The sequence below is a fragment of the Heloderma suspectum genome, chromosome 2 (assembly GCF_057233095.1).
Source record: "Heloderma suspectum isolate Gila_16-S chromosome 2, 16-S_ref, whole genome shotgun sequence".
Classification (NCBI taxonomy): Eukaryota; Metazoa; Chordata; class Lepidosauria; order Squamata; family Helodermatidae; genus Heloderma; species Heloderma suspectum.
This window is the reverse complement of record NC_139459.1, coordinates 142,459,937-142,484,580: the sequence shown is the minus strand read 5'-3', so window position 1 is coordinate 142,484,580 and position 24,644 is coordinate 142,459,937. Positions and strand designations below refer to the sequence as shown.

At 46.1% G+C, this 24,644-nt stretch overlaps 1 protein-coding gene across 1 annotated transcript in view; it reads right to left on the bottom strand.

The window, feature by feature from the left end:
- The window catches only part of EPHA1 (EPH receptor A1), an 86,467-nt gene that overhangs the window by 8,403 nt on the left and 53,420 nt on the right, over positions 1–24,644 (bottom strand). The window contains exons 4-10 of the mRNA XM_084835108.1: positions 23,928–24,318; positions 11,209–11,364; positions 10,367–10,705; positions 7,094–7,218; positions 6,835–6,994; positions 4,740–4,836; positions 4,555–4,610 (exon numbers count right to left, since the gene is read on the bottom strand). Coding sequence (XP_084691234.1) covers positions 4,555–4,610; positions 4,740–4,836; positions 6,835–6,994; positions 7,094–7,218; positions 10,367–10,705; positions 11,209–11,364; positions 23,928–24,318 — 1,324 coding nt within the window. The remainder of the gene's footprint in view (positions 1–4,554; positions 4,611–4,739; positions 4,837–6,834; positions 6,995–7,093; positions 7,219–10,366; positions 10,706–11,208; positions 11,365–23,927; positions 24,319–24,644) is intronic.

Sequence of the window (24,644 nt, the reverse complement as noted above, 5' to 3'; positions counted from 1 at the left end):
GTGGATCCAGCAACTAGGTAATTTTCTGATTTACTGGCTAGACCACTGACATCAGAAATGGAGGCTGCCACATTATTGGACAGACCAACCATCAGCCTCTGCAAAGGGGCTGGCGTTTACTGAACTGAGATCCCCATAAAAAGAAAGACTCACTGAGTCTTGCTGGAGTAAAACCTAGCAGCAGTGCATATATTTAAAATGCAATAGCAGATTTAAAACAGCAGAGCTAGAGAGCCAGTGTGGTATAGTGGTGAGAGTATTCGACTGGGAGCTGGGAGATCTGGGTTCTAGTCTCCACTTGACCATGGAAGCTCACTGGGTGACTTTGGGTCAGTCACAAACTCTCAGCCCAACCTACCTCACAGGGTGGTTGTTGTGAGGATAAAATGGAGAGGAGGAAGATAATGTAAAACTCCTTGGGTTCCTTGCAAGAGGAAAAAAGGCTAGATATAAATGCAAACAAAACCTGGAATGCTAAAAATGCCTGGGAAAATAAAAAGGTAATCACCTGATGCAATAAAGAGTACAAAGTAGGCAAACCTCTCTAGGGAAACAACAACTAGCCTGTTCTTGTGTTATAGCTGCAGAAACACTGGGATGTTTGGCAAACAGTGTTTTAAAATTGTATTCAATTTTTATTTTATTTCATTATCACTATTTAATGAATTTATTTTTATTTAAACATATTTGATTATTTGCAGTTAGGTTTTTGCATTTTCACACTGAATTAGAATAATCTCTCCCACCTCACCAGGTGTTCCCTAAGATAACTTACCACCATCATGTAGATCTGGGGTTGGATCAAGATTTTGTCATACATAGAGTAGGCTCATTGAATTAATGGGATGCTATTCATGACTAACCCCCTTTATGGATCACTGCCTTGTTGTGGCGAAGGGGCTTGCGTAACTCAGTGAAGCCATAAGCTATGCCTTGCAGGGCCACCCAAGACGGACAGGTCATGGCAGAGAGTTCTGACAAAATGTGGTCCACTGGAGAAGGAAATGGCAACCCACTCCAGGATTCTTGCCAAGAAAACCCCATGGAACGTATCACAAGGCTAAAAGATATGATGCCGGAAGATGAGACCCTCAGGTCGGAAGGTGTCCAATATACTACTGGGGAAGAGCAGAGGGTATTTCCAAGTAGCGCCAGAAAGAATGAAGCGGCTGGGCCAAAGCCGAAAGACCACTCAGCTGTGGATGTGTCTGGTGGTGAAAAGAAAATCCGATGCTGTAAAGAACAATATTGTTTAGGAACCTGGAATGTCAGATCAATGAATCAAGGCAAGCTGGAGGTGGTCAAACATGAGATGGCAAGATTGAACATCGACATCTTGGGAATCAGCGAACTAAAATGGACAGGCATGGGCGAATTTAATTCAGGTGACCATCATATCTACTATTGTGGGCAAGAATCCCTTAGAAGAAATGGAGTAGCACTCATAGTCAACAAAAGGGTGGGAAAAGCAGTACTGGGGTACAATCTCAAAAACGATAGAATGATCTCAGTACGAATCCAAGGCAAACCATTCAACATCATAGTAATTCAAGTCTATGCCCCAACCACTGATGCCAAAGAAGCTGAGGTTGATCGGTTCTATGAAGACCTACAACACCTTCTAGAACTAACACCAAAAAAAGATGTCCTCTTCATCATAGGGGATTGGAATGCTAAAGTAGGAAGTCAAGAAATCACCGGGATAACAGGCAGGCATGGGCTTGGTGTACAAAATGAAGCAGGACAAAAGCTAATACAGTTTTGCCAAGAGAACACACTGATCATAGCAAACACTCTTTTCCAACAGCACAAGAGACGACTCTACACATGGACATCACCAGATGGTCAATATCGAAATCAGATTGATTATGTACTTTGCAGCCAAAGATGGAGAAGCTCCATACAGTCAGTAAAAACAAGACCTGGAGCTGACTGTGGCTCAGATCATAAGCTGCTTCTTGCAAAATTTCGGCTTAAATTGAAGAACGTAGGGAAAACCACTAAACCATTCAGGTATGACCTAAATCATATCCCTGATGAATATACAGTGGAGGTGAGGAATAGATTTCAGGGATTAGACCTGATAGACAGAGTGCCTGAGGAACTATGGACGGAAGTCCGTAACATTGTTCAGGAGGCAGCAACTAAATCCATCCCAAAGAAAAAGAAAGCCAAGAAAGCCAAGTGGCTGTCTGATGAGGCTTTACAAGTAGCTGAGGAAAGAAGGGAAGCGAAAAGCAAGGGAGAAAGGGGAAGATATATCCAACTGAATGCAGAGTTCCAGAGAATAGCACCTAACAGAAGCAGATGAGATTAAGAAGAGGTGGAAAGAATACACAGAAGAACTATACAGGAAAGATCTTAATGTCCCTGATAGCCATGATAGTGAGGTCACTGAACTTGAGCCGGACATCCTCGAGAGTGAAGTCAAGTGGGCCTTAGGAAGCATTAGTAACAACAAAGCTAGCGGAGATGACAGTATTCCAGCTGACCTGTTTAAAATCCTAACAGATGATGCTGTTAAAGTGCTGCACTCAATATGCCAACAAATTTGGACACTCAACAATGGCCGCAAGACTGGAAAAGGTCAGTTTACATTCCAATTCCAAAGAAGGGCAATGCCAAAGAGTGTTCAAACTACCGCACAATTGCGCTCATTTCACATGCCAGCAAGGTGATGCTCAAAATCCTACAAGCTAGGCTTCAGCAGTATGCGAATCGAGAACTACTGGAAGTACAACCTGGGTTTCGAAGAGGCAGAGGAACTAGAGATCAAATCACCAACATTCGCTGCATCATGGAGAAAGCAAGAGAATTCCAGAAAAATGTCTATTTCTGCTTCATTGACTACGCTAAAGCCTTTGATTGTGTGGATCACAACAAACTGTGGCAAATTCTGAAAGTGATGGGAGTACCAGACCACCATACCTGTCTCCTGAGAAACCTGTACGAGGGTCAAGAAGCAACAGTAAGAACCAGACATGGAACAACTGAGTGGTTCAAAATTGGGAAAGGAGTACGACAAGGCTGCGTATTGTCACCCTGATTATTTAACTTATATGCAGAGTACATCATGAGAAATGCCGGGTTGGATGAATCAGAGGTCGGAATTAAGATTGCTGGGAGAATTATCAACAACCTCCGATATGCAGACGATACCACCCTAATGGCAGAAAGCGAAGAGGATCTAAAGAGCCTCTTGTTGAGGGTGAAAGAGGAGAGTGCAAAAGCTGGTTTGAAACTCAACATTAAGAAAACTAAGATCATGGCATCTGGCCCTATCACTTCCTGGCATATAGAAGGGGAAGAAATGGAAGCAGTGACAGATTTTACTTTCTTGGGCTCCAAGATCACCGCAGACGGTGACTGTAGCCATGAAATTAAAAGACGCTTGCTCCTTGGGAGGAAAGCTATGGCAAACCTAGACAGCATAGTAAGAAGCAGAGACATCACCTTGCCGACAAAGGTCCAGCTAATCAAAGCTATGGTTTTCCCAGTAGTAATGTATGGCTGTGAGAGCTGGACTATAAGGAAGGCTGAGCGCCGAAGAATTGATGCTTTCGAACTGTGGTGCTGGAGAAGACTCTTACAAGTCCCCTGGACTGCAAGGAGGTCAAATCAGTCAATCCTAAAGGAAATCAACCCTGAGTGCTCATTGGAAGGACAGATACTGAAGCTGAAGCTCAAATATTTTGGCCACGTAATGCGAAGAGAAAACTCTCTGGAAAAGACCCTGATGCTGGGAAAGACTGAAGGCAAAAGGAGAAGGGGACGGCAGAGGATGAGATGGCTAGATAGCATCACCGATGCAATGAATATGAACTTGAGCACACTCCGGGAGAGAGCGCAGGACAGGAAGGCCTGGCGCGCTATGGTCCATGGGGTCACGAAGAGTTGGGCACGACTGAACGACTGAACAACAACAAATTCATGACTAACATAAGCCCCATTCTTTTCAATGCGTTCACTCTAGGTATGACTAAGTCTGGATTCAACACCTGGATTTGATTTTTTTTTTTTTTTTTTTACTCAGTCTGCTTCCGTGGGTTGTCCTCTCCACCCCCACAGATGCCATCTGCCTTGCATGAAATGGATGCCCTGAGAAAGCACCGGATTCCTGAAATTTTCCCTGTGCAGAAAAAGCAATGGCAGCCTAACAACTGTTTTAGAAGAGCAAAGGATGCTTCTGGGAAGTCTGAGTAGGAACAAAGGCATGGCAGAGGGAAGGGAGTGCTTAACATTCCCACCATGCATTTCCTCACACCAAATCCCCCTCCCAGCTTTTCCCTCTGTCTGCTTTCAATGACGAGTTTGTCCTTGCCAATATGTGTGTGTGTGTGTGGGGGGGCAGTTTGGAGTAGAAAGACATTGGTGGAGAAAGGTTAACCCTCCCTTCCCCCCCAGATCTCTCCACTCCTGACCACCCCTCACTGAAGTGGCTTCTGGTGCTTTCAAATGCCTGCCTGGCTCCTTGGCCTGGGACTTGCTGCTTAGACCTCGGAAGGCCGGAGCCTCTCATCTGCCCGTTTGCCTTTCCTGACCTTGAGGTCTCACCTGGGTTGTAGCCAGACTGTTTGTGGCATGGTCGTGCTCGGCGATGATGAGCATGCCTGAAAGGGACAAGAACAAACATCAGCATGAAGACCACCGCCATCCAGAGATACAAACAAAGCAGGCAAATTCTCCGTGTTGAGAGAATTTTTCCACACGGCCTCCACCCTTGGGAATGCCGTCTCTACCTTCGCCGGAAAATGATGAGTCCTGCAACCAAACCAATAAACAGCAGGATTCCAAAGATAATTGAGACAATCACTCCTCCAGACGGCACTCCAGTGTCTGCAAGGATAAAGGACAGGTTACAGACTTCATTCCAGTGGCGGAAGAGCCCTATTCGTGTACCTCTGTGAAAACACATTTATTCAACGTATGGTGGGGCAGTGGGATTGTACCCAGCTGCCACTGGATTACCGAATGCAATGTGGAAGTGGTTCCTACACATAGAATACAACCCCCAAGAACAATGCACAACCCTCACCTCCTCGGAGTGGTAGGTTCCATGAGTCATACTCTTCGTATGTAGATTCTAGTGACATGCTTCTTGCAATATGGGTTAATGCTATCTTTAGTATTTAAGGTGGGCATCAAACTGCTTGTAAGTGGATGATTTGGCCAGCACCAGGGTAGGCATCATTGACCCCCAGGCAGGCAGGCACAACCTTGCTACACTACATACTTTAATAAGCATATGAAGGAAGCTTGACTTAAAACCCAACCGAATGAGCAGAATACCCTGGGTTTGTTCTTTCCCTCTTATTCATCAACCTTATTTATCAAATTCATGTTTGTTTATAAAGTCCTGGGCTTGGAAGTGGACTCCCCCGCACCCTCCTTCCCATGGCAGCCCCTCCAGCCCCCTGAAAATGCTACACAAAGAGTCAGGAGACCCTGATGAATGGGGTGAGTTGTGGAGGGGAGGGGGGATCCCCAAAGCTCAGGTGGGGGGACTTTCTGTGCGTGGAGCCCTTCCTCGCATCATGGGAAGTCCCTCACTCTCATGGAAGGCAGATCCTGGATCCAATGCCTGATCTATAAGGGTCATTAGAAAGACTGTTAGAAATGTATGTCCAATATATAAATGCTAAATGTCCCCCCAGTGCTGGCACAGGATCGCTTGTGAGTGGTTGGCTGGCCGGAGCCCAATTACACTTTCAATACTGAGTGGTGTATTGGTAATTTTTCCAGTGCATTTTTCACTCCCGAATTCCATTTTGATCATTTCTTTTAGAAACCACAGTTGGCTATTTCCGCTGTTCCTGCTTCCCAAATGTCTTTGCTGATCTTATTTATCTTGCTGCACTGAGAACCAGATGGATGCCAGAGAAACTTCACACGGCAATTGTGCTCGATACAGATACACTGGTGTATCCCACAGGAAATGCATAAAGTGTGAAAAACAGATGAGCATCCCAAAACAAGCAGTAAGCAGGCACCAGAAAGCCACAGAAATCACTGGTTTGTGTCCCCAAGAGCTTAGGGACTGGTATCTGCCCTTCACACTTCGTGCATTTATTGGCAGAAACTGGTGTAACGTCAAGGTAGTTGTGGGCAGCCAACATGACTGCTATGCAAATGAAGAAGCAGTTCTCAGTCACCAAAGGAAAGGCATTTGCATTAAGTCTAACACAGAACTGAAATCATTCAATTGTTCCTTTCAGCCTATGTATTTATTTAATGGCATTTTTATACTATAGATCAACAAAATCCTCTGGGGCAAAGTCAAACCATATTTTGCTAAAATGATATTTTGGTAGCGCCATTTAAAAAAGCACTTGCTGCGGTCTCGGTCTGCCTCTGTTCATGATGACGGAATGCAGGCCACAGTTGCATGTTAACCACTGCAGGTTACTCTTGCTTTAACCTCCCGCCACCAGAGGTCCTGATCAAGATGGCCGTTTCTCTGTGGCCATTAGCAGCAGAGAAACTGCCATCTTGATTGGTGGGGAAGGGTGGGGGTGGGGCGAGGTTAAAGCCTGATCAGGTTTGCTGTTTTCCTACTGTGAATAGGATGCCACACCACAGCCAGCAGTGACGTTCACTAAATAACCTCCGTAACTTCTGGTTGGGTTGCCAGTACAAATGGAGGCAGCCTGCTGAGTTCCTGATTCCACTGGTGGCCTCTTTGTTTATCCCCAAATGGGAAAAGAGCGTAAGGGAAAGGGTTCCCCACACCCCACGACAAAATCCCAACCTGGATTGTCTCTTGCATCTAGTTTGGCCCAAAGTCCATTAGCAAGAATCCCTCTTCTACAAAGAAGTGGGCCATCAAAGGCCTACCTTGCGGCAGAGTGCGGAATTCCTGCTCCTGGGAAAATAGTCCCGGTCCCAATGGGGTGATGGAGCGTACACGCAACAGGTAGGCTGTGTCAGGCTGCAGGTTTGTCAGGGTCACTTGTGGCTCCTGAAGGTGTTGCACAGTATAGTGTTTCTCTTCTCCCTGTAGAAAGTGAGCAATCAGGCTGTTGTCTAGGATTTGAGCAGCTCATGAAATGCAAGAACATTTTCTGGAGGTGAGCGGTAGAAGAGCACATCTCACCTTCTCAAAGTACATAACCTCGTAGTTCACAGAGCTCTGACTGCGATGCCGTGTTGGTAGCCAAGTCACAGAGAGGCTGCTTTCATTCCGCCGATCCAGGACAAGATTGGTCACCACGACAGGGGCTGCGCAGAAAGGAAAGGGAGGGGATCAAAGCATAACCTGCCCTTTGCAGCAGGCTGGCAATGCATCCACATTCTCACAGCAAAAGCTGTAGATGTCGCTGCTTTTCCTGGCTTAGTGCAGGTAGCACCAGCCTCACTAAGTCTCTTAGAGAGATGGTCCTGCTGTGAGGTAAGGTGAGGTGGCTGCTTCAACTGGCAGATTTTGGATTCCCTGAGGGCAGCAGAGTGGGGAACAGACAGATCTCACCCATGGAGCACAATTTGCCAGCAACCTTCCAAAAAGCAATTTATATGTATTTCCATTATTATAATTGATTTGTTCATAGTTTGTGTTATTTAACAATTGAACTGATAATCTTTGTTGCTTTTATTAAACTTTTTTTTAAAATTGCCCAGCCCCTCCACTTCCTTATGAATCTCACTGGTTTCTTGGCTCAGTAACTCTTTCTCTCTTAGAGCTACCTAACCTACCACTCGGAGCTGTTGCATTAATGAAATAGGAAAACCTGAAGACCTGCAGGAAAGGTGGGATACACGTGTAATAAAGACTGGAAGGTCTTGTTTCTGAGGAGCAACTGGAAGGTGAGGCAGCCTGTTCCCATGATGAGATAAAAGGTGGGGCTGGTGAAATCCAGGTCATGAAAAAGTTGGCTAGACATGACTGTGCTAATGAAGGGCCTATTTTTGACACAACCTACCATTTGGACCAAGGAGGCAGAGTGGAAAAGAGAGGGATGTAGAATGATTGTGTGAAATTCTTTAATCAGTTGTTGTTTGCTTTTCAGAGGAAGTCCTCAGGGACATCGTGCAGAAGCTCCCAAGTTCAAGTGTCTTTATAGAGTGAGCACAGCAAGTGACTTGCCACAAAGCCTCCTCTATGCCACAACCTGCCTAAGCTTAGATATTAGTGCTGTGCCAAATCCTGCCCCCTATTTTGGGGAATTTTTCTCTCTCCCTGCGAAAGAGGCATTGTTTTTTCTGCCTCTTTCACAGGGAAGGAGAACATTTCAAATAATTTTCTCCTTGGAGAGGGGGACAGGGTTTCCACATACTTGTTTAAGTTTGGGAGCTGGCTGAAGGATCTTCTTTTTATCTTTTGAAATGTTGTTATTTGAAAAACACCCCCAGCATGAGACTCTTTATAGACAGGCTTCTCCAGCCTGACAGCACTTCTTGAACTCCCATGAGACCACGTGACCTCGTCCTCTCCTATAGACATTCAGGAGGAACTCCCAGGCTGCAGAAGCCTCTTTTCAAAGAGTCTTGGGCTGGTGCAGACAAGCACAAATGGGGACTTTTGGAGCTTTAGAAAAACTCTTGCTTGCTCTGCATTGCTGAAAGGAAGAACAGAATTTTTCTAAAGCACTAAAAGCCCCGTTTGTTCTTGCTTTGCTAAGAGCCTGGGAGTTCTTCCTGAATGCCTATAGGAGAAAGCGAGGTCACGTGGTCTCATGGGAGTTGCAAAAGAGCTGCCAGGCTGGAGAAGCATCTTTATAAAGAGTCCTAGGTTGCTGCAAGTGCAGGGGGCATTTTTAAAGTAAAAAAAAAAAAATAGAAAGAAGACACCTCAGCTACCACCTACACTTAAAAATGTAAGCGGAAATCCTGTCCTCTTCCCCAAGGAGAAAGTTGTTTGAAAGTTTCACCTCCCCAGCCTCTTTTGCCAGAGCTTGTTCCCCCCGCCCTGAAATGCCAAAAATAGAAGAATTGAAATTTTCAGCACAGCACTATTAGATATGCCCTGGACTGCCTTGTACTCTGCACTCAAGAAGATCAAATGTCTTTATTACCCTGTTTCTGTGGCATAACAACCTGAATCCCCAGAAACAGACAAGGGGCATTTCCAGGGCCAGCCCTATAGCACATCATAGCACATATCATATCATAGCACATATCACATCAAGCACATCAGGCAGCACAGAAGGACCAGCCAAGGAGGGAGGGAGGGAGGTGGTGGCAGTGCCGGTGGTGCTTGGGCCAGGGCTGGGCATTTCACATGTTTATCATGTCACCTTGGAACTATGTTGCTCAAAGAGTTTTTTTCTATCACTGGCAACTCCTAGATCCAAGTATTAGAATTTCCCTTTTCCACTGATGCACTAACTATCAGCATTTTGCAGATTAAATATATTTGCAATAGTGGCCTCTGGTGGGGCTGGAAGGCATAACAGAGATTTAGGAAATGGTTTTGTTGACTGTCTGGGTGCTTCCAGACAAGACTTTTATCACACCATCGCCTTGCCTCATTCACAGAACTGTACGGTGAGTCCAGACATCATTGTCTTTCACTTGGACCCCCCTGCCCCTGTATTTTCCCACGGCTTCTTCCATCTTCTTTCTTACTGCAGAAAATCCATTACGAAGAAAAATATGGAATAGCTGCACAATACCTTCTAATTAGTCTTTTCATACTGTGTGAACTAAAATAAATGTTAGGCCTTACCACCCCCACCCCCAAATTCTATGGGCTTTATGAAGCAAACAGAATGACCCGTGCCTTAGGGCTACCTCTGGCTGACAGAAAATTTGAACTCACACTCTTAACCACTACAAGACACCAGCTATTGACTGATAATTATGAATAGCTTACATTAAAGAAATTTCTAAGAGATGTACAAAAACAAGAGTGGAAAATACAGAGGGCAAGATTGCATTCCTGGGAATGCCTGTTAGAAAAGGTGTATTTTCAGGAGGTGCTGAAAACCCAGAAGGGCTGGTTCCTGCTTGATTTGTAGGGACTTCCAGAGAGTGAGCACTGAGGCAGTAAAAGCACTCTGAGTCATGATGGATGGAGCTTCAGAAATCTTGGATACCACCAGGGGGCAATTTTTTGGTGAGAGCATCAACCACACAGGCAGTAGGGGATCAGGTGAACACTTAAGTATCCTTGTCCTGAGTTGTTTGCAGCTTTATTGAGGGACCCCTCATCGGGATTCTTGCATAACAATACTTAACACACACACACCTCTCACTGCACTTAACTAATGAGGGCGGCATGAAGAGAAATACAGTTCAGCTATGGGGTCACGAAGAGACGGACACGACTGAACGACTGAACAACAACAACTACTAGAACATTTATTTGCTTTGGTTGCTCACTTCCAGAGGCCGGAAAGATCTCTTCCCCATACTCACCACAGTGACTCACCTGCATGGCCCACAGACACCCAGACGGGAGAACTGGTGCTACTGTGTGAGGCAAGGCTCAGCTCGGATGACACACCATTATGAGCCCGTACAATGAAGCTGTAATTGGTGTAAGCCTCCAGGCCATCCACAACCACACTTGGCCTGGTGAGGCCTAACGCGCTGGGGGAAAAAGCCACGCCACTCCCACAGGGTTCACAGACCAGGAAATGACAGCGTTGGCAGGAGACATTGTAGGAGAGATCCTTGCGCCCACCCTGATCAATGGGGGGCTGCCACGAAAGGGAGACCTGAGTCCCCACAAGGGAGAAGCTGACATTGCGAGGAGCTGAAGGAGGGCCTGGAAAGGCAAAGGAGGGAGGGAGTTAACAGTGTGATCCTCCAAAGAGGTTTGAGTCCTATTTGCACCTGCCTTAAAGCTTATATACACAATGCACAGGTGGTAGGGTTCTGTGACTCGGCCCATTCACCCCAGTGCCAGGATAGTATTTTCTTGCCCTGTCCCCGGGCACAAGTTGCCTACATGCATTGGACAGCACATGTCTTATTCATTCTCACATAGCTACGGATGGTGTGATCCTTAGCCAGAAAAGCACAGGGTGGGGTGGAAAGGTCATTTGATTGATGTGCACTGGACTCTTCACACATCTGTACCATATGATATCCAAAGCACTGAAACACCCCCACAAGGTGAAGGATGGGAGTGGATGGAGTGGAGAAGTAGATTCAACACTGTTGCCCCACTGCAGCAGATGCATTTTAAGGCATGTGTGGACGGGTCTTTGCACTGCAAAGGACACGTTTTTCCTCCCTGAAGCCATTGTTCTCCCACACAGGACTTACGGGTGCAGGCAACAGTTTGGTCCTCAGTGGATGTCCGAAAGAAGTCTTCGAGGCAGGGACAGCTTGTGGCTGCAGGAGAACTGGAGGAGCTGTTTGGGGGGCATTTGAGGCACTGCTCCATCTCCAGTGAGTGGCGATAGAACCCCGGCTGGCAGGCTGTGGAAAGGACAAAAAGACTATGAAAGCTCCCCAGGTCAGAGGCTAATGTAAGCTGCATTTTCTGGATCCTAGCAGTAATGACCCCTTGGCTACATCCAAATTAACAACATCTCAAGTGTAGGAGTAAAGTTCATTAGGAATGCAATTTCCCAGCAAGACCGGCTGAATCTTATACTTTAATTATTCAACTTAAAAAACGTTCCTTCAGATCCCCAGAACCTGTTCCCAAGTTCCAACTTCACAGAACCTCACAGCTCTACGAAGAGAGCCATTCTTTACCACACAGGCAAACCCACCTCAGAAGCAAGTCTCCTCTGAAGAATTGACAATGGCTGTGTTCAAAACCACCTCATTTCCTAATCCTTTCTCTCCTCTCCCCCACACATATCCTTCCTCATGTTCACATTCCTACCAATACCGCCTGGAATGGATGGGTGTCTCTCCTGCTGCTTCTCTCTCCATCCAGTTCAGGCTGGGCACAGTGTCGCCAATGACCTGACCTGTTATTGAGGCAGCAGAAAGCCACCTTCAAAGGGGGATTCTTAGCAGAAAGTGGACTTCTGATTGGTTGGGTATCGTGTGACATGACACAGGCATCATGATCCACGTGGGCCTGGATCAAGCTGGAAGGTGTAAGACTGAAGTGTCTCCCTGGAGTTTCAGATTGCCAATTCAGCAGGAAGTACAGACTGGACGAGAAATATGGGGGCCAGTTGTGTTGGGGGAACATAAACAGGGCTGTTTCTATGCCACAATTCGACTGATTTGCAGAAAAAGCACGGAATATGGTACTAGGTGCAACTGGGGGCCAAACTGTATGAGAAGTTTGTCACATAGTTAGCCCTGGCATGCAAGATTTAAGAAAAATGTATAGCCAGCATGGGAATGTGTGAGCCAGATCTGAACTGTGGTGTGGTGGGAGGAGGGTTCCAAATCCAGAATCAGGCCCCCATGCCCCTGCTATTTGCAATGGGGGGCGGAGCTAGCCTCCCTCCCTTCCTTCCCTAGAGTGAGTTTCTAGTCCTTATGGCTATGAAGACATGCTTGAAGCCTTAGCAGCCACAAGTCTGGCTGAATAAGATTCCTAGTGGTTTGGGGAAAATTCAGTTTTAAACAAACATGGAGGAAATCAGGAGTGGCACCGACACCTCTCATAAGGAGATGGACTTAGATGTGACATTAACGTCATCTCTGAATCCCATGCTTAGGATTCTCTCCTCTCTCCTCCTCTCTTTGAGCAACAACAGCTGTAGGGGAAGGAGGTGATTGGTATCAGGACTAAGACATTTGATACCCACCTTGAGACCTTCTTGGACAGACATGGGATAGAAATGTAATAAATAAATACAACAATAATGATATGCCAGGTAGTTACAGAGGGCTTGTCGTTAAGGAGGGTAGTGATAGAGGGCTTGTATATTGTGAGGATCCCTGCGGGTTATAGAGACGCTGTGGGATCCCTCCCAATTAGAGCTGGGTCACTCAGTGTCAGTGAGGAGGGCAACTTTTGCCCACACCATGACAAAGTGAAAAGCAACTATTCACCTATAGGGAGAAAGAGCTGCACTTGGGGATGCCTGCTCTTCCTTCCCCTGGTGACTCCAACCCCTGAGACTCCAGCCTGCTCCTGTCCCACCCCTGCATCTGCGTAGTCCCATCCTGGATCTTGGCTGTTGGCCACCTGAGGCTGAGGGTGAGGGTGTCACCTCACCCTCTGTGAGGGTGTCACAGAACATTCAGAACTGGCTTTGATATATCCAAGTCCCACCTTAGTTCGTGGAAAAGCATCTACTGCCATTGGGGAAAAATCAGGTTCCCAACACAGCAATCAGGTTCCCAACATAGCAATTAAAATTAGCACAAAACCCAAAGACATTGCCAGTTGTTTCCCAGTGTTTTCCCCAGACCCACCCATATCAGAAGGGCTCCTCTCCATGGCTTCTTTTTCTGGGAAATTTGTCTTCTCAGCCTCCCCTAAATGGCCTGATACGTTTGCTCACATGTTAGTCAAGAACCACCACCATGATGGACAGAACTGGTTCTTACTTCTGCAGGCAGAAAAGCACAGTGGAAAACTGTTGCCTGGGTGGCACAAAGGGAGTGCGGGACACCTGGGGAAGGAGACAAAGGTGAACCACGAACATGGGCAACAGGCGCTGACTGGATTATGTCACCACAGGGAGGGAGTGGAAACGAGGCATAAAAACAATAATCCTACAAACAAAACAAGGGACGGCAGGTGGCAGCACCCACTGTATGAAGGCAGGTACTTCCTTTTTAACTCGTTCATATATTGAGATTGACACAAATACACCCATATTTTTTCAAGCTAAACTCCCAAATTTGCCCAAATGTTTGGGTAGATTGGAGTAAAACTAATCCTCCTCATTACACTGAATGACATTCCGTTTCACCATATGATGGCATCCAACTGAAACTGGATCGTCTTTGGCCAAGTGTGCTCACTGAGGTGGTGAACGTGTGTGTGGACGATACCACTTCAGAATGCAGGTGAGGTCTCTTGGAGCTGAATGCACAAAGAAAGAAAGGTTCCTACACATAAAAAGTCATGTCAGGAAGTCTTTTCTAGCCTAGCCTTCATCCCCACATGTTAGATTTCTATGCAGAGATTTATTTATTTATTTTTCCAGACTGACAAGCATTCAACCATGTGAGCCTTCACCTGCTGCCTGAAGTGAGGTTTATCACCTCCATGAGAATTAGGCCTGAAGGATTCATTTCGAAAATGCAATGGATACAGATAAAGTGTAGACATATTAGGTGAAATAAGCCAGGGGTCACCTGTAGGCCAGTTCCTCCTCCAATGGCCCCCCATGTTACTGGGATTAGTCTGCCTTGGAAACAGGGAATAATTACTTCTTATTAAACAGGGATGGATTAATTCAGAGCAGCCAGGCTGATTTCCTTGTAGGAAGGCATAAATTGCTGGGTGTTATGTCTATACTTAGCCAGTTTGCCCTGAGGTGAGTAATGTCTCTTACAAATAAGCTTCTAAGGTCTAATTCATACATGATGCAGTAGCCGACTTGGGTTTCCCACAGAGTGTACACTTGACAGCAAGCCACAGCCAGTAGTAGAACCCTGGTGAGTGTACCTGCCTAATACACATATTTACAAACATGTATTTGCCACATTCACAGTTTACATGTTTAGGAGTATGACATATAAAACCCAAATCTGAACACAGGAAGAGGCGCACCGACAGACCCTTCTTAGGGCTGAAGTGGATCAGTGAACCTCTACCTCCCATAGTTCTCCACATGTTCCAGTAAGAAGTATCTCAATACTATACAACGAGAGTCACAGTTTCTTCTTCTTTTGCATGAATGAGAGTTGGGCAATGAGGCCCTATCCTGTGAGCTGCAGACATTCTTCAGCCCTGAGACGACAGACAGACAGACAGATGGGAAACTGGATCCAATTTGGAGAGGGAAAATAGCAGGCAGAGAGACACCCCTCCCCGGTGTGGGGGAGGCAGACAGTGGCACCAGCTCAACCACTGCCACCCAGCAATTATCTTTAACGAGGCCTGTATGGACTCATTAAATACAAGGAAGAGAAGGGAGCTTCCACCCAAACTCACCCAGAGCAGCAGAACGCTCCCGTTAGGGAAGGCAAGCCAGCGGGAACTCCCCCCCCTCCGCGGGATCTCCCCCCCCGCCCTCCTCCCATGCGCTCTCTGTCCTCTCACAGCAGACTGGTCCCACCTCCAATCAGCCATGCTTGAGAGAAAGAGGAAACATATGCAGGATGTTTGGTCCCTTCCCTATGCAGTAAGTCTGATGGTACCTGATGCTGTTATTTATTTTCATTTATTTATTTAAAATATTTCTAGGCCACCTGTCAGGGCAGGAGTCCTCCCAAGGCAGCTTACAACCATGGAATTCATTATAATTAAAAACAACAACACCCTGATACAGTAATAAAACAGCCAACACTCACAAAAGCAACAAACATAAAAACAACAAACACCAGCATAAAACATCTGGCCTTGACAATACCAAAAGTCTACAGTACAGTTGCTGTTACAGCCCAGAACAGTCCAGTGAAACATAATTAGGGGAAGGCCAGAATAAACAAGGAGGTCTTCAGGGCCTTCCTAAAAGCCTGCAATGACGGGGCCTAGCAGGCCCCTGATTGCAACACATTCCAGAGGTGTGGGGCCACTGTGGAAAAGGCCCTCTCTCATCTACTTGCCTACCTAACTGCCCTCAAAGGTGGGCAAGTGAGAAAGGCCTCTATTGCTGATCTTAAAGTGCGGACAAGTGGATAAGGGTGAAGGTGGTTATTAAATGCTATGTTATTAAAACTAAGCGGGTCTCAGCTTGGTCTATGCCCTGAATGGAAGACTTCTAACTGCAAGCTGCTCTGTGCTTCACAACTGAAAGTCAAAATGGAAACGTAATAAATACATAAATTCACACCCACAGTCAAAAGTTTGTCCTAGATGCTCCTTCAGGAGTCAGCATGCAACCTGCCACCTCTAAAAAACTGGAAGTTCCAGAACTCTGGACCCCAAGGCATTCATTCACCTACCACTGTGCTGGGGAAGGATCAAATCTGGAGCCAACATTACTTTTTGAACTACAATCCCACAGTGGCAGTGACTCAATCTCTTGCTTTCTTTCCCTGTTCTTTTCTGAACCCACAGTAAAGGTCACAGCTATGTATATTCTGTACTAAGTACAATAAGGCCACAGAATGTGGTAGTGGGTAGTGATGCTTGAGGATTTCATCTGGTCCACATTTTTCAGCAAACCAACTTGATTTACACTTCCCAGACTAATATGCAAATCAGAATGCCATTATCCTTCCATTTTCACACTTCTCCGAATTTTGTGATACAGTTCTTGGCTCAAAAAATCTACTAAAACGTATATTTTAGATTGAAGTGCATGCAACATATGCATTTTAGGGTACAATTAATACAAAAATGTATATTTCATGAAATAAAGGTTAAAAGTACTGTGATTTTTTCTTATTCTTTTACAAAAATATCACAGATTGTTGTGGAAACAGGACAGAAGAGACATATGAGCGAACACCCAGAAAACTGACATGGACTGATCTATCCATCCCTACCAGTAGACACTGAATTCAGAACTCTGAGAAACCCAGCCTCCATTTATATGGACAAGGACAAGTTTCTAGCCTTTATGCTTACAAAGATAAACTTGGAAGCGTGTGGGCGATGTCTGGTGACATGAAACCTACGAAGCCAGAGGAGGTGTCAGGAGCACTAGCAAGCCTGTACCTATACCTGTGGCAGTGAGACAGCCCAAAGGGTGCAATGCAGGGGCAGGAGGAGGGTAACGTATGTCAAAATGAAACAGCAATAAATCCTAAATTTGAGTATGCATAAGATACATTTTTTAAAGACCGACAAAAATTTGGCCATGTGTTTGTCAGTTATCCCAGTGCCAGAAGCTCGGAGCAGATTTACTTCAGAGAAATAATGCTTATGCTTTTTTCCTTATACCTCTGAAAGTAAAAGGGATAGTGACTTTAAAAAAAACCACAGCTGAAAATTCATAGGATTCTAGAGCTGGAAGGGACCTTGGAGGTAATCTAATCCAACCCCCTGCTCAGTTCAGGAATCTTGCACCGACAGCATCCCTGGCAGAGAAGAGGCCCAGGATATTCTTGAGAGGGCCAGGGACATTCTTGTCGGTCAAGCCCATGGCTACAGCCAGGCTCAATCAATTTTCCAGGCATCAGATGACAGGGGCATCATGGTGTTTTGCATAGCTCAGTGCCTGCCTCTCCCATGACTAGGTGGCCCTCCCTCCCTCCCTCCCTCCCTGGCTACCCACATTAAAGTCCAAGATGATGACTTTCCTCCACATTTCCATCTTGTCTGTCCATCCCAAGATAAAACAAAGATCAGAGCTGCACCACTCTCCCCCTTTAGCCCTTTTCTTGATCCCGTCTGGAAGTGTCCCCACCTTGATTCTGGAACAAAGGCCAAAAGGCGTATCTCTGGCACTCTCCCAACATTGGGTGGGTCCAGTAAAATGTTTGAATCAAGCCCTGATCTTGAAAGCATACTGAGGTCTGTTGCCAGCCAAGGATACCGGGGACAGAGATATACCAGGAGAGCTGCCAAATTTGCATGGCTTTTATTGCGAGTCCTTGGGAACTGAGAAGCTTCAAAGTATCCAGAAAGGCAAGAGTTCTTTCTCAACAAAAGAGAAGCATTCACCATCATGGTGTGGTGAATGCTTTGAAAATGTGAACATGGACAGTGTCATGAGAGCTCAAACATAAAAACTATGTATGTGCATGTGGGCACACGCGTGCAGGGAAACCATCTTTTAAAGGCCCTAGCAAAATATCCACCCTTATGATGACACGCAGTGTGTGCGTGTGCACACTGCACAGATGCTATGGTAGAGTGCAACGCACAGAATACACAGAGATGTATTATACCCACCATGAAGTCCCTTTTGGTGGAGGCCAAACCAGTGGTAGGCAGATTTGGCACCCAATGCAACAGTGTCCCTGAATGCAACTCTTTATGCTTTCTGATATGATTGAATGGCAACCGTTCACCTCTGCGGGGAAAAGTAAAAGAGTGCATTGTGTGACAGTTAAATCTGTCCCCTGCCATTGTTCACCTCAGGGTCTGGGGTTTTATGCCTCTCAGGTGCATCCCAGGTTGTAGCCATCTACATTGTAAACCCTGGGAAATGTTTTTTATGCATATGGATTTGAAGAAAATGGGCAATTCTCATGATTATGCTGCATCCGTCTTGAGCTGGCAACTGCTATTATCCCAGACATGCCTTTTATCTTGAGGAAGGCCTCCATTTTGATTTTGCCTTCCAACTCGTCCTTCCTCCCCACCAGTTTGAGAAGCAGCTACTTTTCCTTTGAACTCATTGTCTGAAGGCACCTCTGTCTTTGGCTCTGCTTAAACTGGGTAAGGGAGCAGCTAGCATGTCAGCTGCTACCTGGGCGAGTGCAGTGAGGACCTGCCTGGGCAGGATGTGTTCCCTCTCCCATTCCAGGGGACTGTTCACAACCCAGGAGGGCGGGGAGAAAGCAGTAATAGTAGCAGCTAAGTGGAAAAACTGGCTGAGCTGTGGAAGCAGAGCAGCAGGGAGGGAAAGGATCCCAAGGCTGGAGCATTTTCTCAGCTCTTCATCTGATCACAGGGACAGGTAAGGCAGAGTACAGCACAGACTACCAGGCCTGAACCAATTGCCCAGGAATTTCCAAGTGTTTCTAATGGTTCTCTAGAATAGGGCAGCACCATGAGAAATCCAAAGAGGAACATCCTGGAGGAACCTGATGATATATTAGCATCCACACATCACCTCACGGTGAATAAGAACACAAACATAAGAGCATAAGAAGAGTCATGCTGCATCAGATCAAAGGCTTATTTAGTGCGGCATTCTGTTCCCCAGCAACTGGTATTTAGAGACATACTGCCTCTGATACTGGAGGTGATATATAGCCATCCTGACCATTGGCACTGATAGTCTTACCCTCCATGAATTTGTCTAATCCCCTTTTAAGCTGTCCAAGTTGGCAGCCATCATTACATCTTGTGGTAATTCCACAAATTCCACAGCTTAACTCTGAAGAGATATAAAATAGGTAATATGATGCACCAACTTGTATTGCTGCAGAAGTATGAAAGCTTTTGAGTTACACAGAACTCTTAGAATGGAAACGTAGCTAAAGTTCAGGTATATGTAGAGAAAGGCTTATTACTAATACAAATGTTTTATGCTGAAATCACATATAAAGTGCTTTAATTATCATGTGGGATCTTTTTCAGCTTCAGCCAACAATGAATCCAGAATACTTTTTCTTCTTTAAATGGCACTATATACCCTCCAACTACTGTGGGAGATGGTGCTTCCCCAGCTGTCCAATCCAGATGCTGGCCCATTCTGCCCTGCAACTCGATTTGGATGTCATTGGAAAGGCATCCTTCCGATACTCCTCACTACAATGGGAGAACAGAGGAGGTGGTACAGGGAAAAACATGATGCTAGTGAAACTGATGAGATTTTACCCTGTCATTTGCAGCAGAGAGCAACCGAGGCATAGTAATGGAAATCTGCACTGGTGAAACCCACACAGTTGCGGGGAAGCTTTGTCAATATCACTGATGCTGATTTCCTAAAGTACAGTAGGGAAAGTGAAAAAGTGAAAAACCAGCCATTTCCAAGGGCAGTATCCGATGTTAGTCCTACATACATAGATTAAACCCATTGAAATGAATGAGACTTAAGTTAGTCACAACTAACTTAAGTCCCATTCATTTCAATGGGTCTACTCTAAATAGGACTAACGTTAGATACTACCATTTGTGACAATTCTGTGGGGAAAAACTGGGGGTGGAAGACATAGAACACATTTGTTTAGACGTGACACAAAGAATGCAGGAAGGCTGGGAACCACGTAACAAGCAGCCGTACACAAAGTCAGGCTTAGTCTGTCTAGCTCAGTACTGTCTGCACTAATTGGCAGTGGCTCCCCAGGGTTTTAGACAGGAGTCTTTCCCAGCCCTGCCTGGGGGAGATCTCCACGGTGATGGGTTTAGTTCGCTCTGCACTTTGCTGCGGTTTTTACTGGAGTCGAAACTGCTCCGTCTGGGGACACATGCAGCTTGAAAGCCTGGATTATCCCAAAGCTAGCCTGAGGCTCTCGACAGGTCACACAGCAGTTTACCGCTAATTTTTTGGGTGGCTACCGGGTGGAGTCTCATCCACGTCATAACTTAAGATAGCCTGTTCCCTCCCTCCCACTCTTGCCTTGTTCCACCCGTTCTGCTGTCTCTGGCCAGTGTGTTAGTGCCTGCATCTCCAACTTATGTCCAATTTCCCCCAATTTTTTTTATTACTTCCTCTCTAAAACCTACTCGAGCCTACTCTGTGGCGGTGAGGGTGGCAAAGAGACAGTTCTTTTCCACCAGCATTGCATCTTCTCAGTGTCGTCCAGCGGAGCTTTTCCAAGTGGTTCACGGCCTGTTACATTCTGGGCCAGGGAGAGAGACGGTGGAACCCTCGGTAGCACGCTGTGACAAGTTTGCACGGCCCTTTGAGGATAAAGTCGCTCAGATTCGTCATGAATTGGACATCACCATTAATGCAGTTCCATTGGTAGAGGTGTTCAGAGCACCGTCTGGTCCAGTTTTATTGGATGAGTTTCAGTTACTGAGGCCTGAGGTTGTGGACAAGGTGCTTGGCCATGTCCGATCGACCACTTGTGTGCTTGACCCTTGCCCTTCATGGCTTATTAAATCAAACAAGGAGGGGTTGTCCGGCTGGGTCCAGGAGGTTATAAATTCCTCCTTGAGAGAGGGAGTAGTACCTGCCACTTTAAAAGAGGCAGTAATTAGACCACTCCTGAGTGCAGCTCCCCCCATGGGGTTCCACAGGGCTCTATTTTATCCCCATGCTGTTTAACATCTACATGAAACCGCTGGGGGAGGTTATCCAGAGGTGTGGGCTGAGGTGCCATCAATATGCAGATGACACCCAGCTCTACCTCTCTTTCTCATCAAAACCAGGTGAGGCAGTGGCTGTTCCGAATCAGTGCCTGGGCACGGTAATGGACTGGATGAGGGCTAATAAACTGAAACTCAATCCAGACAAGACAGAGGTACTGTTAGTGGGTGGTTCGTCTGCCCAGCTAGGTGATATTCAACCTGTTCTGGAGGGGGTTGCACTCCCCCTAAAGGATCACGTTCGTAGTTTGGGGGTGCTCTTGGATCCAGAACTGTCACTTGAGGCACAGGTGAACTCAGTGGCACGGAGCACTTTTTATCAGCTTAGGCTGGTATACCAACTACGCCCTTATCTGGACAGAGATAGCCTAGCTACAGTTATCCATGCTCTGATAACTTCTCGTCTGGATTACTGCAATGTGTTATACGTGGGGCTGCCTTTGAAAACAGTCTGGAAACTTCAGCTGGTCCAAAATAGGGCAGCAAGATTGTTAACAGGGACTGGCCTGCGAGCTCATATTACGCCAGTACTTTTCCAGCTGCACTGGCTGCCAGTCCATTTCCGGGCCCGATTCAAAGTGCTGGTGTTAACATTCAAAGCCCTTAACGGCTTGGGGCCAGGTTACCGGAAGGATCGCCTCCTCCCATATGTGCCTGCCCGGACCTTAAGATCATCATCAGCGGCCCTTCTCCGTGAGCCCCTGCCAAAGGAAGTGAGGCGGGTGGCTACTAGGAGGAGGGCTTTTTCTGCTGTGGCACCCCGGCTCTGGAATGAGCTCCCTAGTGAGGTTCGCCTGGCGCCTACATTGTATTCCTTTCGGCCTACATTGTATTTTATTTTCCCAGGCATTTTAGCATTTTAGCTTTCTAAATTTTTATCTTTGCTGTTTTAAATTTGTATTTTAAACTCCTGCACTGCTGCTAGGTTTTATTGTGGTTGTATTGTTATATTGTGGTTTTAATGTTCTATATATTTTAAATTGTTTTATTGTGTGTTGTTTGGTTTTAATTTTTGTGAACCGCCCAGAGAGCTTCGGCGATTGGGCGGTATAGAAATGAAATAAATAAATAAATAAATAAATAAATAAATAAAACCACAATAGCGCATTAGCGGGTATAGGTACTCCTGTACAAATGCGCTATTTCACCACAGTGCTATAGTGTGATAATGCGATAGGGGGTATATGCATTATTACACAAATGCACTATTTCACTATAGTGTCATAGGGATATCTTTTACATGTGCAATTGTGGATTCCCCAGTAACTACCTTGGGAACTGCGATCTGGTTGCGTATATGCGTTCCTCACTTTATGGCGCTATTAGCAGTGTAAGCCTTAGCCCCTGATGCAGTAACAACTTTAAATGTCCAGGATCGATACAGTTTACAGTCCACAGGTGGCTGTGGTTAGTGAACCTGGAGCGCTTACTTCAGGTTCACGATGTAGCACTAATGCGCTATTTTGATGTTGCACTTTTATGCTTTACTTTTTAAAAAAAGTTAGACGCTGTCCAGAGCACACCTATACTTTGCGGGGATGACCACCAGAGTTTAGTGGTAGGCGAGGTGAAGTAAATACCATGAGGTAGCTCAGAGCTCCTGAATGGCCAGACGTGAAATGGCAGAAACATCAGGGAAACACAGGTGGGGAAAACATTGGGAAACACCCCTTGACTGGGGTCAGTGAGGTCATGGCCAGGTGAAAGACACCCCCCTGGGCAGGGCTATCATGCCAAAGTAAAAGTGGAGGGTTGGTGCACACTGCAACAAAAGCGCAGACAAACTGAATTAAGGAAAACAATCAGACTAAAAGTAGTCTCAGAAAAACTAGTTTTCCGGTGCAAAACTCCGGGGTGGCTGCAAGATGGCCACAACGTCATGTGCCCTGAACAACCTCCAAATGCAGCAAGCTCACAGTATATCACTCAGGGAGACACCCCCTGGAGATGCTGGGGTGTGAACCTGGACCTTCTGCAAGCAGAGCTTTTACTCGAGGCCAACGGGTGGCATCTTTTGAAACAACATTTGTTGCCCCTCAATTGAGTCAGAAATACCACCTGAGGTGGTAGACATTTGCCAAAATTAAAGATGGCCAAGTTTGAAATACAAACCTGACCCTACTCACAGGAAATTCTTCTGTGTAGATCTTCTTGAAATGAGTGGGAGCTGCGTAAGATTACGTTAGTGCTCCCGAGCACCTCTTGTTCATAATAATGAGACGTCAAGAGAACTTCTCAGTGTACTGTTAGACTTGTTCGTGTGTGTGTGTGTGTGATTTTAACACACATGTCACACACTGATATAAGGACAGTTACATTTTCTATGCAATGGTCCTCAGGGCCTCAGATGTTGCTGGACTACAACTCCCACCATCTCCAGCTAGCATGGCCAATGGTCAGAGACGAGTTGTAGTCCAACAGCATCTGGGGGCCCAAGGAAGTTGTATGGTAGTATTGCATGTTTATTGTATCTATTATCGTAGGTTTTATTGTGTGTGTGTGTGTGTTTTTAAATGATTTATGATAGAATGGGTAATCAGATGTTTTATTAGTTGGCTTAACAGGTTGTAATTGTATTTACTTTTGACGATTTTCTTATGTTTAAAACAAACAAATATATATGTGAGGATATCACTTGGATTTTCTGCCTCAGGTTTCAGTGTCGCAGGTGGGCTACATGGTGGTTCCACACTGGCCCAATTCCTGCACCCCACAGATGCCTCTAACAGCTGGGAAGACCCTTGTCGAGTGAGTCAGTATCAGTCACATCTTTCTAAGTCCCAGAACCTGGCTCCAGGCCCTGAAGGAAACGAAAAAGGAGCAGAAGGACGAGTGCGCTGAATGAGCATACTTTACAGCCAGAAAGAGAGTGAAACAGAAAGACAACCAGGGAGTCAGGAAGGTGGAGGGAGCCTTGTGCATACACATCAGTGGAAGTCAGGTAATTTGATGTGCCACCGTCAGGTGTATGCTAGGAGTAACTTCCCACACCAACCACCTGTAACCTCTGGTGTTTTCATATCCTGAGAGCTCCTCAAAGCCCACCTCCTAGCTTGCCCCATTGTGTACTTACCCACACATCTTCCTTCAGCCTCTTCAAAGCCAAGGATGCATATGCACTGACCCACCGGTACCAACCACTCCCCATCAGAACTGCAGTGCATCCTGGGTGGAAGACCCACTTCCTGAATTGCATCCTTTAGACAGGTGCCAGGCACTTCTGCGAGTCCCTCAGAACTGGCTAGTGTCTCTGGGAAGTGGGCCAGTCCATGCACAGTGCTGGAGCAGGTCTTGTAGTAAACTCTCACAGACACCAGTGCCACACAAGCCCCCGAGTTCTGAAAGGCCAGATAGAAGCCACGTTGCTGCAGCTTCCGTATAGGACACACTTCCATGTTCAGCTGCAGGGCACCCAACTCAATGTCCCGGTTTGTGAAACTACGGTCACCTGCCACGGTGTTGATCTGGAAGAGGAAAGAATAAAGGTCAGTTTAAACATTCAGCAGAATAAAGTGCTGTCTTTTCCTGGAATGCACCACTTCAGGTTACAGGTAAAGCTTTGCATGTTTGAATGCTCACTCATAGTCAAAACCTCCTGCGTGTAGAAAACTAGCATGTCAGGAAGAAGGGTTTAACCTAGCCTTCTCCCTGATATGCAGTTTTTCTAGGTGCACGGAGTGTTTTTTTCCATGTGGGATAATTCAAGTATGCATTAAAGGGATACAGAGCATCTCTACACCAGCCTAAAACCCTGCATTTGAAACAGGGCTTTCTGCTTCTGCTTTAAATG